Source organism: Saimiri boliviensis, chromosome 4 (genome assembly GCF_048565385.1).
Source record: "Saimiri boliviensis isolate mSaiBol1 chromosome 4, mSaiBol1.pri, whole genome shotgun sequence".
In the NCBI taxonomy this organism is placed as follows: domain Eukaryota; kingdom Metazoa; phylum Chordata; class Mammalia; order Primates; family Cebidae; genus Saimiri; species Saimiri boliviensis.
The window spans coordinates 88,509,496-88,522,553 of NC_133452.1; the positions used below are offsets into that span (position 1 = coordinate 88,509,496).

The 13,058-nt window shown below is 54.1% G+C and overlaps 2 protein-coding genes across 5 annotated transcripts; one reads left to right on the forward strand and one right to left on the reverse strand.

Moving 5' to 3' along the window:
* The first annotated feature begins 1,539 nt into the window (after positions 1-1,539).
* Positions 1,540-8,722, forward strand: SLC22A7 (solute carrier family 22 member 7). 2 transcript variants are annotated; one of them, XM_074397827.1, is made up of 10 exons: positions 1,540-2,044; positions 2,677-2,780; positions 2,913-3,076; positions 3,180-3,348; positions 4,395-4,518; positions 4,831-4,940; positions 5,460-5,674; positions 5,903-6,011; positions 7,213-7,419; positions 7,858-8,722. In XM_074397827.1, exons 1-10 carry the CDS (start codon positions 1,655-1,657, stop codon positions 7,910-7,912), a joined length of 1,647 nt encoding a protein of 548 aa, XP_074253928.1. In that variant the 5' UTR covers positions 1,540-1,654; the 3' UTR covers positions 7,913-8,722. The 2 variants fall into 2 exon arrangements, with proteins under 2 accessions (XP_074253928.1, XP_003923080.3); XM_003923031.4 differs by having other exon boundaries at positions 1,542-2,044; positions 2,913-3,067.
* A 76-nt stretch (positions 8,723-8,798) lies between these two features.
* Positions 8,799-12,140, reverse strand: CRIP3 (cysteine rich protein 3). 3 transcript variants are annotated; one of them, XM_074397828.1, is made up of 8 exons: positions 11,893-12,140; positions 11,456-11,550; positions 10,984-11,041; positions 10,745-10,876; positions 9,609-9,680; positions 9,382-9,455; positions 9,230-9,287; positions 8,799-9,056 (listed from the first exon to the last, which is right to left on the reverse strand). In XM_074397828.1, the coding sequence occupies exons 1-8, from the start codon at positions 11,933-11,935 to the stop codon at positions 8,995-8,997; spliced, it is 594 nt and encodes a 197-aa protein (XP_074253929.1). In that variant the 5' UTR covers positions 11,936-12,140; the 3' UTR covers positions 8,799-8,994. The 3 variants fall into 3 exon arrangements, with proteins under 3 accessions (XP_074253929.1, XP_003923082.1, XP_074253930.1); XM_003923033.4 differs by having other exon boundaries at positions 9,382-9,476; XM_074397829.1 differs by having other exon boundaries at positions 8,968-9,056; positions 9,197-9,287; positions 9,382-9,476.
* Between the last annotated feature and the right edge of the window lie 918 nt (positions 12,141-13,058).

Below are 13,058 nucleotides of genomic sequence, written 5' to 3' on the forward strand. Positions count from 1 at the left end.
TCAGCCCCTGTCACTGCCACCACCGTTAGCTACCTCTTGCTTCCCATCACAGCCCTCACTCCATGGCTGTCAGCAACCCCATTAGCACAAGACACGCCCGCCGGGCACGATGGCTCACACCAGTAATCCCAGTACTTTGGGAGGCCAAGGTGGGCAGATCACCAGGTCAGGAGATCAAGACCATCCTGGCCAACATGGTGAAACCCCATCTCTACTAAAAATACAAAAAAATTAGCTGGGCATGGTGGCGCATGCCTGTAGTCCGAGCTACTTGGGAGGCTTAGGCGGGAGAATTCTTGAACCCAGGAGGCAGAGATTTCAGTGAGCCAAGATCAAGCCACTGCACTACAGCCTGGGCAAACAGTTTAAAGATGCCATCTCAAAAACAAAAACAAAAACACGACACACCATCGATTTCACTCCTTTCCCAGTGCTTTCTCAGGGACCCTAGCCTGGAACAGACTGAGACATCACCAGCTCAGCAGCTTGGGTCAAAGGTGATATTCCTGGTCTGGAGTCAGGGTACCTGGTCCTTTCTTCAGCTCTGCTGCTGAGTCATGATGTGACCCCAGCAGGTCCCCACCCTGCCTTTAGTTTTCTGACCTGTTCAAAGTAGCAGCTAAATTAAACTAGTGGTTCTGCCAGCCAGGTGTTTAGAGAATCAGATGAGAATAAACTGGACATTGATGGTTTCTGCTGTGCTTTTGCTTCAGGGACCATGACTGAGAATTCAGCGGGAGGGTCAGCTTGAGCACTGAGTCTTAGGCATTGCAGGTACCTACAACAAGACCTTGGCAATGCCCCCCATCCCCTACCTCTCCAAAGGTAATCTTAGGTATTGCAGATACCTATGGCAAGACTTTGGCAACATGTCCCCCACCATTCCCTACCCCTCCAAAAGGTAATTTAGGAAGCTCCTGGCAATAGGAGAATGGGGCAGGCAGTTGGAATCATATGTATGAGGAGAGCCCCTGAGTGAAGTGAGAATGGGGTGAGTCAGGGACCCTCAAGCTGCCCAGCGTGATCACAGAGTGTCTTAGGCTAGGGGATCAGCTCCCAGTGGGGGAGAGGGATGCAAGGAGGCCTCCTGGCTCAGCAGAAAGAAACCTGGTTGGGATCCAGCTTTCAGCCCTGAATCCCGGGCTGTCGGCCAGGCCATGGCTGTAGCTGCAAATAGGCAAGGGTGACCTAAGGTCTCATAGGACAAAGGGCACCCCGGGAGAGCTAGCCCCATGCCCCAGGGGGGGCTAGCTCCAAAGATCCTCTTCTTAGGGATCTTTGGAGCTTTGCTGACCAAGGGGCTAGGGGCTCACCTCCTATGCTATCACCCAGTTACCTCATCATGGTAGCCTGAAGCTCCCCTTACTTGGTCCCTGAGCACTAATCGGTAAGCCCCAGAGCCATGAATAGTGACCTCTGGATGGCTTCTCCTTTCCCCAGGCACCAGGCCAGACAGGTAGGGGTCCCTGGAGACCTGGGCGGCTGGGGAGGGCCCAGTCCTGGGCCAGCCCCTGAGGGCTGGATTCTGGCTGCAGGCTCTCCACTCAGCCCATCCACTCCCGCCTCCAGAGTCCAAGGGTCTATGTGGTGGGCAGTTTGAGCTGGCTGGATACTAGACGGAGGCTGCACCTGAAACAGTTGGTGGGTGAGCAGCATGGGCTTTGAGGAGCTACTGGAACAGGTGGGCGGCTTTGGGCCCTTCCAACTGCGGAATGTGGCACTGTTGGCCCTGCCCCGAGTGCTGCTACCACTGCACTTCCTCCTGCCCATCTTCCTGGCTGCCGTGCCTGCCCACCGATGTGCCCTGCCAGGTGCCCCTGCCAACTTCAGCCAGCAGGATGCGTGGCTGGAGGCTCACCTTCCCCGGGAGCCTGATGGCACGCTTAGCTCCTGCCTCCGCTTTGCCTACCCCCAGGCTCTCCTCAACACCACGATGGGTGAAGGGCAGAGCCGTGGGGAGCTGGAGGATGAACCTGCCACGGTGCCCTGCTCTCAGGGCTGGGAGTACGACCGCTCAGAGTTCTCCTCCACCATTGCAACTGAGGTACTTACGCCCAGAAGTTGAGAGACACGTGAGAGGGATAGGCCTGCCATTGCCTTGGGTGGTTACTGTGTAGGCATTAGATATATTACTTTACCTCTTAGAGTCTCAGTTTACCAATCTGTAGATGGGGGCTATGAATACAAAGCACTTTTAGTTGATGGCTTGTAGTAACAGGCTCATACACAAGAACTGTTATTATCATCACTAATTGGGAGGTGATTAAGGCAGGGAAGGGCTAAAGCAGCTTCAGGGAGTTGGGACAAAGAGCTGAGAAGGCCATTTCTGCAGCAAGGAGAAACAGTAGAGGCCTTCTTTTCTCCCTCCCTCTTTTCCAGTCCCAGGTCAGTATTTACATAATCCATCTGGAGGTGGAATGTGAGTGGAGGTAGAGTCTTCCTGGGAGGCAGCAGGTTGAGGCCTGTCTTGGGAAGAAGCTGAGGCTGCAGGACTGGGGAGGGACAAAGGTTCCCACTCACTAAGCTGGCGTGAGTTGGGAAGTTTATTATCTGGCATGGAGGTACCAGAATGGCACAGCTGGCCTCAGAAGGCTCCAGTGTCTGGCGAGGAGGAGCTGGCACCTGCTGGAGAGGTGCTGATATTCACAGGAGGCCCCTTTCTGCCTGTCCTTGCAGTGGGATCTGGTGTGTGAGCAGAAAGGCCTGAACAAAGCTGTGTCCACTTTCTTCTTCACCGGTGTGCTGGTGGGGGCTGTAGCCTTTGGATATCTGTCCGACAGGTGAGGTGAGGCTTTGGGCCAATAAGAAACAGGCTGGGGGAACTTTCTCCCACTAGCTGGGGTTGAGCCTAGTCTACCTGTGTCTTAGAACCTCCCTCCACAGGAAACTGACCCCGCATGACCCCTTTGCAGGTTTGGGCGGCGGCCTCTGTTGCTGGTGGCCTACGTGAGTACCCTGGTGCTGAGCCTGGCATCTGCAGCCTCCGTCAGCTATGTAATGTTCGCCATCACCCGCACCCTCACTGGCTCAGCCCTGGCTGGCTTCACCATCATCGTGATGCCACTGGGTGAGGCAGGCAAGAAACAGGCAGGACCTAGAGGGCTGGAAGAAGGCAGCTGTCACAGTGAGACTGAGCCCATCTCGTCCTCACTAACCATCTGTCTCCTGCCCTGGTCCAGAGCTGGAGTGGCTGGATGTGGAGCACCGCACCGTGGCCGGAGTCCTGAGCAGCACCTTCTGGACAGGAGGCGTGATGCTGCTGGCACTGGTTGGGTACCTGATACGAGACTGGCGATGGCTTCTGCTAGCTGTCACCCTGCCTTGTGCCCCAGGCATCCTCAGCCTCTGGTGAGGACTGCAGGCAGCTGGGGAGCACGAGATACAGGAAGTCAAAGATGGGATTGATCAGAGTCTGAGATTTGAAGACAGAGAGATTGAGAGATGAAGGGAAAGAAACAGAGTGACCAAGAGACAGAAAGAAACACAGAGAAAAAGCAACAGAGAGACAGAGATCAGTAGAAAGAAGATGGCAAGGAACAATGAGAAACAGAGAGACAGAGACAAAGACAGAGCCAAGCACAAACTGAGGCTGTGAGGCTGGCCCCTTGGAGAGGGGGAAGGAGGCAGGGCCAGCATGGGGGTGGGGAGCTTAGGCAGGAGAGTGGGAGGATAGGCAGGGTGGGCACTACATTGCCTCCCAAAGATGACTTGGCCTTGGGTGGCCTTTCTGGATATATCTGCATGTCTGTCCTTCCTTCCTCCCATTCCCTCCTGCCACCCATGAGAGAAGTGGGTGGCTGGTGCTAGGAGCTGATCTTGAGGGTAAGGACAATTCAGTTGAGTAAGGGACTCCCAGGCTATGGAGGACCTAGGTCTGGGCAAGGAAGTGTGGAAAGAGGTGGCTTTTATTATTTTTATTATTTTTTTTTGAGATAAGGTCTCGCTCTGTCACTGGAGTACAGTGGCACAATCACAGCTCACTGAAGCTTCAACCTCCCAGGCTCAAGTGATCCTCCTGCCTTAGCCTCCTGAGTAGCTGGGATTACAGGTGTGTGCTACCACACCCAGCTAATATTTATTTTTTAATTTTTTTTAGAGACAGGGTCTCGCCAGGCTGATCTTGAACTCCTGGGCTCAAACCCACCCTCCTGCCTTGACCTCCAAAAGTGTTGGGATTTACAGGCATGAGTCACAGCACCCAGCCCAGAGGTGGCTTTTACATTGGGCATGAAAAGATGACTAAGAGTTCATCAAGTGTGGAGGACTTAAGGAGGAGATGATGTTCCAGGCTCTACCTAAGCGAAAGCCTGGAAGTTGAGAGCCTGCAGTATGTCCAGGAAGATGTGGCTTAGGGTCATGACTTTCTGGCTGAAGGGTCTCCTGCCTATCCCTAGGTGGGTGCCTGAGTCTGCACGCTGGCTTCTGACCCAGGGCCGTGTGGAGGAGGCCCACAGGTACCTGCTCCACTGTGCCAGGCTCAACGGGCGGCCAGTGGGTGAGGACAGCCTCAGCCAGGAGGTAAGGGTGAATGTGTGTGTGAACAGGCATATATGTGTGTAGTGGGGGTGGGCTGTGTCAAGTGCCTCCCTCCCAGAGCCACCATATATGGCAGGAAAAGCCCCTAGTCCCCAGGAGAGAGATCGGAACTAGGATGTCCTACCTGGCTCCTGTGGGACCCATGCATCCTTCGAGACCCACTCTTCTCAGCTGCTGTGTGTATCTCCACCCCCACCACTGTGGATGGAATAGAAGGGGCGGGGGAGAGCATTGTGTCCCATTGAGACCACATAGCCAACTCCGATGTTACAGCCTCACTTCCTTCCCTACCAGGCTGTGAGCAAAGTGGCCGCCGGGGAACGGGTGGTCCGAAGACCTTCATACTTAGACCTGTTCCGAACACGACAGCTCCGACACATCTCACTGTGCTGCATGGTGGTGTGGTGAGGAGGAGGCTGCACTGGGTCTGGTGTGGGTGTGGTGGGAGAGAGGAGTGGACTCCAGGCTAGTGCTGAGTATGGGAAGGGCTCCGAGGGACAAGTTGAGTGTAACTGTGGAGGGCAGGAGAATAAGCCTCTGTGGGCGATCTGCCTGGCGAAGTCAGAAAATGAAGCAGGCAGCAGAGACGCATGGGTTCAAGTTCAGACTCCCACCTCTTTACTTGGACAGAGACAGATCACTTAGACACTCAGAGCCCCAATGTTCCTTCTGTAAAATGGGCTGTCAGTTCCATGTCAGAGTTGCTGTGAAAATTAGGATAAAGGCACTTTGACCACCGATGGGCGCATGCTGCACACTCAGAGGGCATCATGGATGTCAGGGAAGGTCCTTGCGGGGAGGAGGTGGTAAGTGGAGATCGAAGGAGATTGTCCCTGTAAAAGGCCAAGTCTTCCTGAGAAGAGAGGACAAACAAAGAGGGATGGTAGGGAGGGTCCCCCGAGTGGCACTGCGACTCCTTTCAGGTTCGGAGTGAACTTCTCCTATTACGGTCTGAGTCTGGATGTGTCAGGGCTGGGGCTGAACGCATACCAGACACAGCTGTTGTTCGGGGTGGTGGAACTGCCCTCCAAGCTGCTGGTCTACCTGTCAGTGCGCCACGCAGGACGCCGCCTCACGCAAGCTGTGACACTGCTGGGCACCAGCCTGGCGTTGGGCACTAGACTGCTAATATCCTCTGGTGAGCTCAGGCCCATAGGTTCTGCCCATTCAAGAAGCTGGGCCTGGAACCCCGCCCACTACCCCGGAGACCCCACCTTTTGGCCAAGAACCCACTCCTCGCCTAGCTCCCCGCCCTTACCCAGTGAGCTCAGACTTAAGTTCCAGCCCACTCTGGAGACTCTGCCCTCTATCCAGGAAACCCTCCCTCTCCACGGCCCTCTCACTACCTGAACCCCCTTCCCTCCAGACATGAAGTCCTGGAGCACTGCCCTGGCGGTGATGGGAAAAGGTTTTTCTGAAGCTGCCTTCACTACTGCCTACCTGTTCACTTCGGAGTTGTACCCTACTGTGCTCAGGTGAGGGAGCCTGCAACCGACCTGGATGTGGGGCTTGTTGGTCATGTGTCTTAACCTGAACTTCTACATACACACACCACAACCTGGTCATTTTTTTTTTTTAATTTTTGGTAGAGATGGGGTATTGCTGTATTACCCAGACTGGTCTCAAACTCCTGGCCTCAAGTGATCCTTCCGCCTCAGCCTCCAAAAGTGCTGGTATTACAGGCATCAGCCACTGCACCCAGCCTCTCACTCATTCTCCATACTACACCCAGAACACAGAGCTAATCAGGGCACTTTGTGTTTACCCCAGTTTTGGAGAAGGCAGGGCCTCTTATCTTCTGTACTATGTGACCCTGTGCCAAGTCAGACATCCTCTCTGGGCCTCCTTAAGAAAACAGCCCCAAGGCTGGGCACTGTGGCTCATGCTTGTAATTCCAGCACTTTGGGAGGCCAAGGTGGGCAGGTCACTTGACATCAGGAGTTTGAGACCAGCCTGACCAATATGGTGAAACCCCATCTCTACCACAAATACAAAATTAGCCGGGCATGGTGGCACATGCTTGTAATCCTAGCTACTGAGGAGGCTAAGGCAGGAGAATCGCTTGAACCTGGGAGGTGGAGGTTGCAGTGAGCTGCGATTGTGTCACTGCACTCCAGCCTGGATGAAAAACTCTTCAAATAAATTTAAAAATTTTAAATAAAGAATAATAATAAAGAAAACAGCCCCATGAAGCCCCATTCTGCCCACCCCCATTGCATTCGCCTCTGGAAGGTGGAGATGCCCCTGAGGACTGTCCCAAGGGGAACCCCATGAAAGGTCCAGGGCTCTTTCAGCTAGCTCTTGGCAGGTGGGAAGAGGAAACTTCTAGGCTTCTGGTCAGGTTTAGAAAAAGCTTTGTCTCCTCAAACAAACTACTGACTTTCTTCCTTCCACATCACCCTTTCCTTATCCCAGTTTGGTTACTTTTCTTCTCTTTCAGTGGTACCTGATTGGTACTCTGTCGGAATGGGGGCCCCATCCTCTGGTGGGTGCTGGCTTGGGGCCTCCTGGCCTGAAGGTGGGTGGGAAAACAAATTGAAAGCAGTCCTAGTTTCCTTAGCTATATGGAGAGAAGGGGGCATCAGGGTATGCCTGCCCTTGAGGGGAGCCCTGTGGGGCATGACCCCAGGTAGGTGTGAACACCATCTGCCTCCCTCTTTCTCTTTCTCTGAACAGACAGACAGGGATGGGGCTGACTGCACTGGTGGGCCGGCTGGGGGGCTCTTTGGCCCCATTGGCGGCCTTGCTGGATGGAGTATGGCTGTCGCTGCCCAAGCTTGTTTATGGGGGGATCGCCCTGCTGGCTGCTTGCACCGCCCTCCTGCTGCCAGAGACAAGGCAGGCACAGCTGCCAGAGACCATCCAAGACGTGGAGAGAAAGAGGTGTGTGCACAGGACTGTGTCTGTGTATGGGTGAGCACATGCAGATGGATGCAGGTACTCAGATACCTGACACCTTAGGATTCAGATGGGAAAATATATCTGCGCATGTGTACTTGGTGTATGTATGTGAGTGTGCACAGGTGAGTGTTTCAAGGTGCATGACCCGTGATATGTAAACTGCAAGCATAAATGTATACATGAGTCCATACGTGTGTATGAACACAAATGCGTAAGATTGTTCAGAAAGATGTGTATGTGTACACACTCAAGTATGCCTACACATCAGGGGTGTGTACAAGCGTATGTGTGAATCAATTATGGGAGTACAAGTGTTTGTACACCAGGAGCTGGGGAGAGCCCTGGGACAGGCCTGATGGGGCAGGCTGGGGAGGCAGGCTCAGGGATAAAACCCCATCATTGCCCGTGACTCCTTCCTAGAGCCCCAACCAGTCTTCAGGAGGAAGAGATGCCTATGAAGCAGGTCCAGAACTAAGTGGGAGCAGAGGCAAGCCCTCCACAGAAGCTCTGCTGCAGGAGCTGAGAGAGCAGAAGGGCAGGCCCAGCAACTCAGACTGGGAGTATCAAACCCTCCGCCAAGGGCTGGAGTTGCCACTGGTACCTACTCCCTGTGCTCATCCAACCTTGATTATTTGGCTTCCAGGAACAGTCGACTTCCCAGAATGCAGTGGGCTGCTGGACACCCCTCTCATGGTTGGGGAGGATTCTGTAAATGAAGGTGCCCCTTGGGTTCGGGCAGTGGTGAGGAGTTGTCGGAAGAGCCCTGAATAGGAAGGCACTGAGTCCACCCTGGGCTCTGATGACAGCTTCACCATTAACTTGCTGTGTGACCTTGGGCATGTGACTTTCCCTCTCTGGGCCTCGGTGTGTTCATCTCCCAAATGGATAATGAAGTCTCTTGGCAGGCCCTACCATGCCAAATGAGTTGCTATGCTCAAATAACTTGCTGAATAATGTGCTTCTTCTAGAGATGGTGCTAAAGAAAGGACTATCACATGAGACTTCTGGTACCAGTGGGGCTGGTGGGCATGCTGTCTACTGTGTGATGCTAGGACTGCCAATGCCAGCCCAAGGGGACAAAAAGAACAGAGCTCTTTGTTCTCATGGTTGGCCCTGCTACCGCCGAGGCAATCTGCAGGGCAATGCATGCCCCCCGCAACCCCCACACTCCCCATCCTCCAACCCACTGGTCTCATGCCCAAAGAAGAGCTGAAGGCATGGGAGCCAATATTTTATTGGAGAAGCCAGAGAGGCTGAAATTCAATAAACACAAGTTTTATGAGTACCTTGAAGCTCCAGAATTTGCTGGGGAAAGGGGTTGGGATGGCCAGGAGGAGGATACCCTTCAAAATGAGCTATTCCCTAACCAGATAGAAATGGGAAAGGGAAAAATTGGCAGAGAAAGTCTAGACTCTGGCCTACCATGGAGCCTCTGACCAAGCCCCCAGGATCCCACCTTCCCCAAGCTGCATAGGACTGGAGATTTCTGTAGCTCCCATTGGACCATGAGGGGAATGATGAGGGACCTGAGTTAGGGTGACCTTTTCTGTGAGCATCTCAATTGAATTTCATCTCCACTGGGTCATAGATGTAGCAGCCCACATCGCCAATGTTCACACCTGAGAGAGAGAGCCCTATCACCATAGGCCTTGGGTCTGTGGTGCAGGGTTCAGGGCTGGAGGGAACTGGGAGGGGCCGGGGTATGCTTAACCACAACCAAGTTGTCCACCCATCCCCACAGCCCATGTACATGCCATACTTTAGGCCTGGCTTCTGGGGTGGGGCTGCCCACCTTTGGGGCCAAACAGGTAGCCGTAGCAGGGGATGTGGCAGTAGGGGACTCCGTCATGCTGAGACACAAAGAGAAAGAGAACTGTCTCAGCCTGGTTTTCTTCCCATCTCCAGCCTCCTCCCAACATAACCATCCATCCCTGCCCTGCTCACCTCAGCATGACTCCCAGCAGTCAGGGTTTTGCGGCAACGTTGACACCTCAGACAGGGTCGGTGCCAATTTCTCCCTAATGACATCACCCTCTCAGCTGGTGGTGGAGAGAACTGATAGTTCTTCCATTTTAGGGGCAGAGTAGGGAGACCCACCTGCCTTGGATCACCTCCCTGCCCCTTGCTACCCACCCTAGATCCCCCTCCCCAAGCTTTCCATTGTCACTTACCAAAATAGACAGGTTCCCCACAGCCAGGGCATAGTGAGGTCTCCCCAGTGAATGTCTTCATATGGGGAGGGCCTTTAAGGGGAAGAGGCCCTGGTTAGGTCTGAGGTGGAGGTGAGGGCCTATAAAGGGCTCACCAGCACCTGCCTGCATATGGCTCTGTCCTCTTCCAAAAGCCATGCTCATTCCAGAATGCCTCACCCAGGCACCCAAGAATCTGCATTCCACAGGCCCAGAGATGAGCCCCCTTTGACCCCACCTTCTGCCCATCCCTATGTGTATCAGAGACTACCTGCTTCCTTCCCACCATCCCAACCCTGTCAGCAACTCAATCCTCAGGAAACTTGAGCTGATACAGGAGCTGGCCAGGGCAGGGGTGTCAGGTGTTGGGGAACACAGTGTCATTGCCTACTCCAGGGTATGGGGAGAAGGAACAGGGACCAGAGGAGAAAAGTTAGAGAATGTAAGGGGCTGGCCTTATCCCAATGACCCCTCTCCTGTAGGTCATTCCTTCCATGGCCCTGGCCTGGGGGAGGCCCAAGTTCCTGGTCAGCCTTGACTCTGACTAGCTTTGTGAATGGACAAGGTCGTTTGCCCTGTCTGGACCTCACTTTCCTCACCTGTAAAATGGGAGGAGAGGGGATAATGCCATCAGCCCAATTTACCCTCCCCCCCCTTTTTTTGAGACCAAGTCTCGCTCTGTTGCCCAGATTGGAGTGCAATGGTGAGATCTCAGCTTACTGCAACCTCTGCCTCCTGGGTTCAAATGATTCCTCCTGCCTCAGCCTCCTGAGTAGCTAGGATTACAGGCGCCAGCCACCGCATCCAGCTAATTTTTGTATTTTTAGTAGAGATGGGGTTTCACCATGATGGCCAAGCTGGTCTCGAACTCCTGACCTTGTGATCCACCCACCTTGGCCTCCTAACAATTTACCTCTTAACTCAGCAGCTGACATGAGAAAATAGAAAAAAAAAAAAAAAGGAGCAGGGGAGTAGACAGAGAAGATTTTCCCAAGAACAAAGGTAGTGAGACTGTGAAGCAGAGGGTTGGGTAGGAGACTGCCACTTGGCCCCACCCCCTGCTCCAGCTTGGGGAAGGGTCAGGAGGACTGGGAGGAGCTGAGCCCAGCCTCACTTACTTTTCTTGCCTTGAGAGAGGCCAGTCCTTGGCCTGGGAGGGCTGAAGCTGCTGGGGCTGAGAGGAGTGGTGCCGCCAGGGCTGGGAGGTGGGGGGTTGTACAAGTAGGAGCCCACACCACCAATGTTCACCCCTGAGGAGAGAACAGGGGAGGTCAGGCTTGAGCCTGACCCAGCCTTGTGGCTCCCAGCCACAAGGAGGCTTCTGCTGATCCGTGACCCCTTTCAGGCTGGTACTTACCCCTGAGTCCAAAGAGGGCCCCATAGCATGGCTTGTGGCAGTATGGCCTCCCGTTGTGCTGGGCACAAGCAGAGGAAAGTGGGTTACTCAGGGCCAACGAGAGCCATGCCCCACAGGCCTTCCCTCCAGACAGGCTGCCAGGTGTGTCTGTCCACTGGCTGAGTCTGGTGGGCCTGGGAGGGGTGGGGGATGGGCTGGCATACCAGAATTTCCACTGTGGTCAAGGGAGGAAGAGCAAGAGCAGCTCAGGAGGTGATGCTGCTTCCCACCCTTCCTGACCCCCAAAGCCATGGGATCCACAGTCACAGGTTCCCAAAATCCTGGCTGGTGTGCAGTCCACCAGGTGGGCACCCTTGGGGTTGGCTACTGAGGTTCCCTTTGGCAGGCCTCCAGGGCTGAAGTTGGAGGCTGGTCCCTGGAGGGTGGGGAGGCAGTGATGTAAACAGATCAGTGCTCCCTGGCCAGGCCTTACCTCTGCATGCCCGCCAGGGGACAGGATGCTGTGGCAGTGCTCACATTTCAGGCAGAAGCGGTGCCAGTTCTTGCCGAGGGAGCTCACCTTCTCAGCTGTGGAGGACAAAGTGGAAGGAAGCTGCGAGGAGCCTGTCCAAGCATGGGGCCCCTCCTTTCCCCCTTCAGCCCTCTAGGGAATTAGCTTGGCCTGCCCTGCTCTCTGGAGATGAGTGTCTCCAGGAGGCCAGCTCCATCCTGCTCCGATGCCATACTCCCCACAGAATTCTCAGAGGAGGGGAGAAGACCTGAGTGAAAGCGGGTGGTGGTGCAGAGACGACCAGCCGCTGCAGGTGGAAAAAGGTGTCTGGGACCACACCGTGGCCAGCTCTCCCGTCCTCAGGGAATCCAGCGGCTCTCATTTGCCCGTCTTCGCCCCTTCCTCAGCCCGGGCCTCACCGAAGAAAACAGGTTGCTGGCAACGCGGACACGTCCAGCTCATAGCTCCGCTCCAGGCAGTGGCGCGCGGCACACAGTAGGTACCGCGGCTGTGGCTCAATTCCGACCCCTCCGCTGGCTCCACCCACCGCTCAGCTTTGAGCCTCACTGGGCTGAATCCACGGTTCCTGGGCGCTCATTGGCTACCAGAAATTTAGAACCACTCCACTTGAAAAACAGGCTATTTCGCTGTTACTTCAAAGAGCGTTAAAGGCTCGGTCGGGCCCAGCCGCGGAGGATCATGCCTATAATCCCAGGACTTTGGGAGGCCGAGGCAAGGGATCACCTGAGGTGGGGAGTTCAAGATTAGCCTGACCAACATGGAGGAACCCCGTCTCTACTAAAAATAAAAAGTTAGCCGGACTTGGTGGCACATACCTGTAATCCCAGCCACTCAGGAGGCTGAGGCAGGAGAATCGCTTGAACCCGGGAGGCAGAGGTTGTGATGAGCCAAAATCGCGCCATTGCACTCCAGCCTGGGCAACAAGAGTGAAACTCTGTCTCCAAAAAAAAAAAAAAAAAAAGCCTCAGTCAGACCCATGGGGAGGAGAGAAGATCCTGAAGTCGAGTGGACTCCAGACTGGGAAGGTAAATGTGCAACGAAGACACCTGGATGGGGAGCACTACTAGTTTCTGGACAGGTAAGGACAGGAAAAATGTCCACAGTGCAGACACCAGGAAAACACTACTCTCTCCAAAGCGAGCAAGTAGGCATTCTTTGAAATGCTTTAATTCCACTTTGGCAGTATGGGAACTGGTTGAAAGCAACAAAATCTGGAGCCCATCTCTGGTATTCTACTCTTGGTTTCAGGCAAATTACTTAACCTCCCTCTCTGCCTCCATTTTCTCATCTGTGCAATGAGTATGATAACAGTCTCTACCTAATAGGATTGTTATGAGAATTAAATAGGTTAATACACGTAGAGTGCCCAAACAGCTCCTGGCATATAAATGCTGTAAAAACTATAGCTATCACTATGGTGGATCCCTTAATGAACTCAAGACTTGGTTTGGAAGCCTCAGAACATGGCCTGTATGCAATCATTTGTTTGTAAAGCTTAAGGCGGCTGGGCACAGTGGCTGGCATCTGTAATCCCAGCACTTTGGGAGGCTGAAGTGGGTGGATC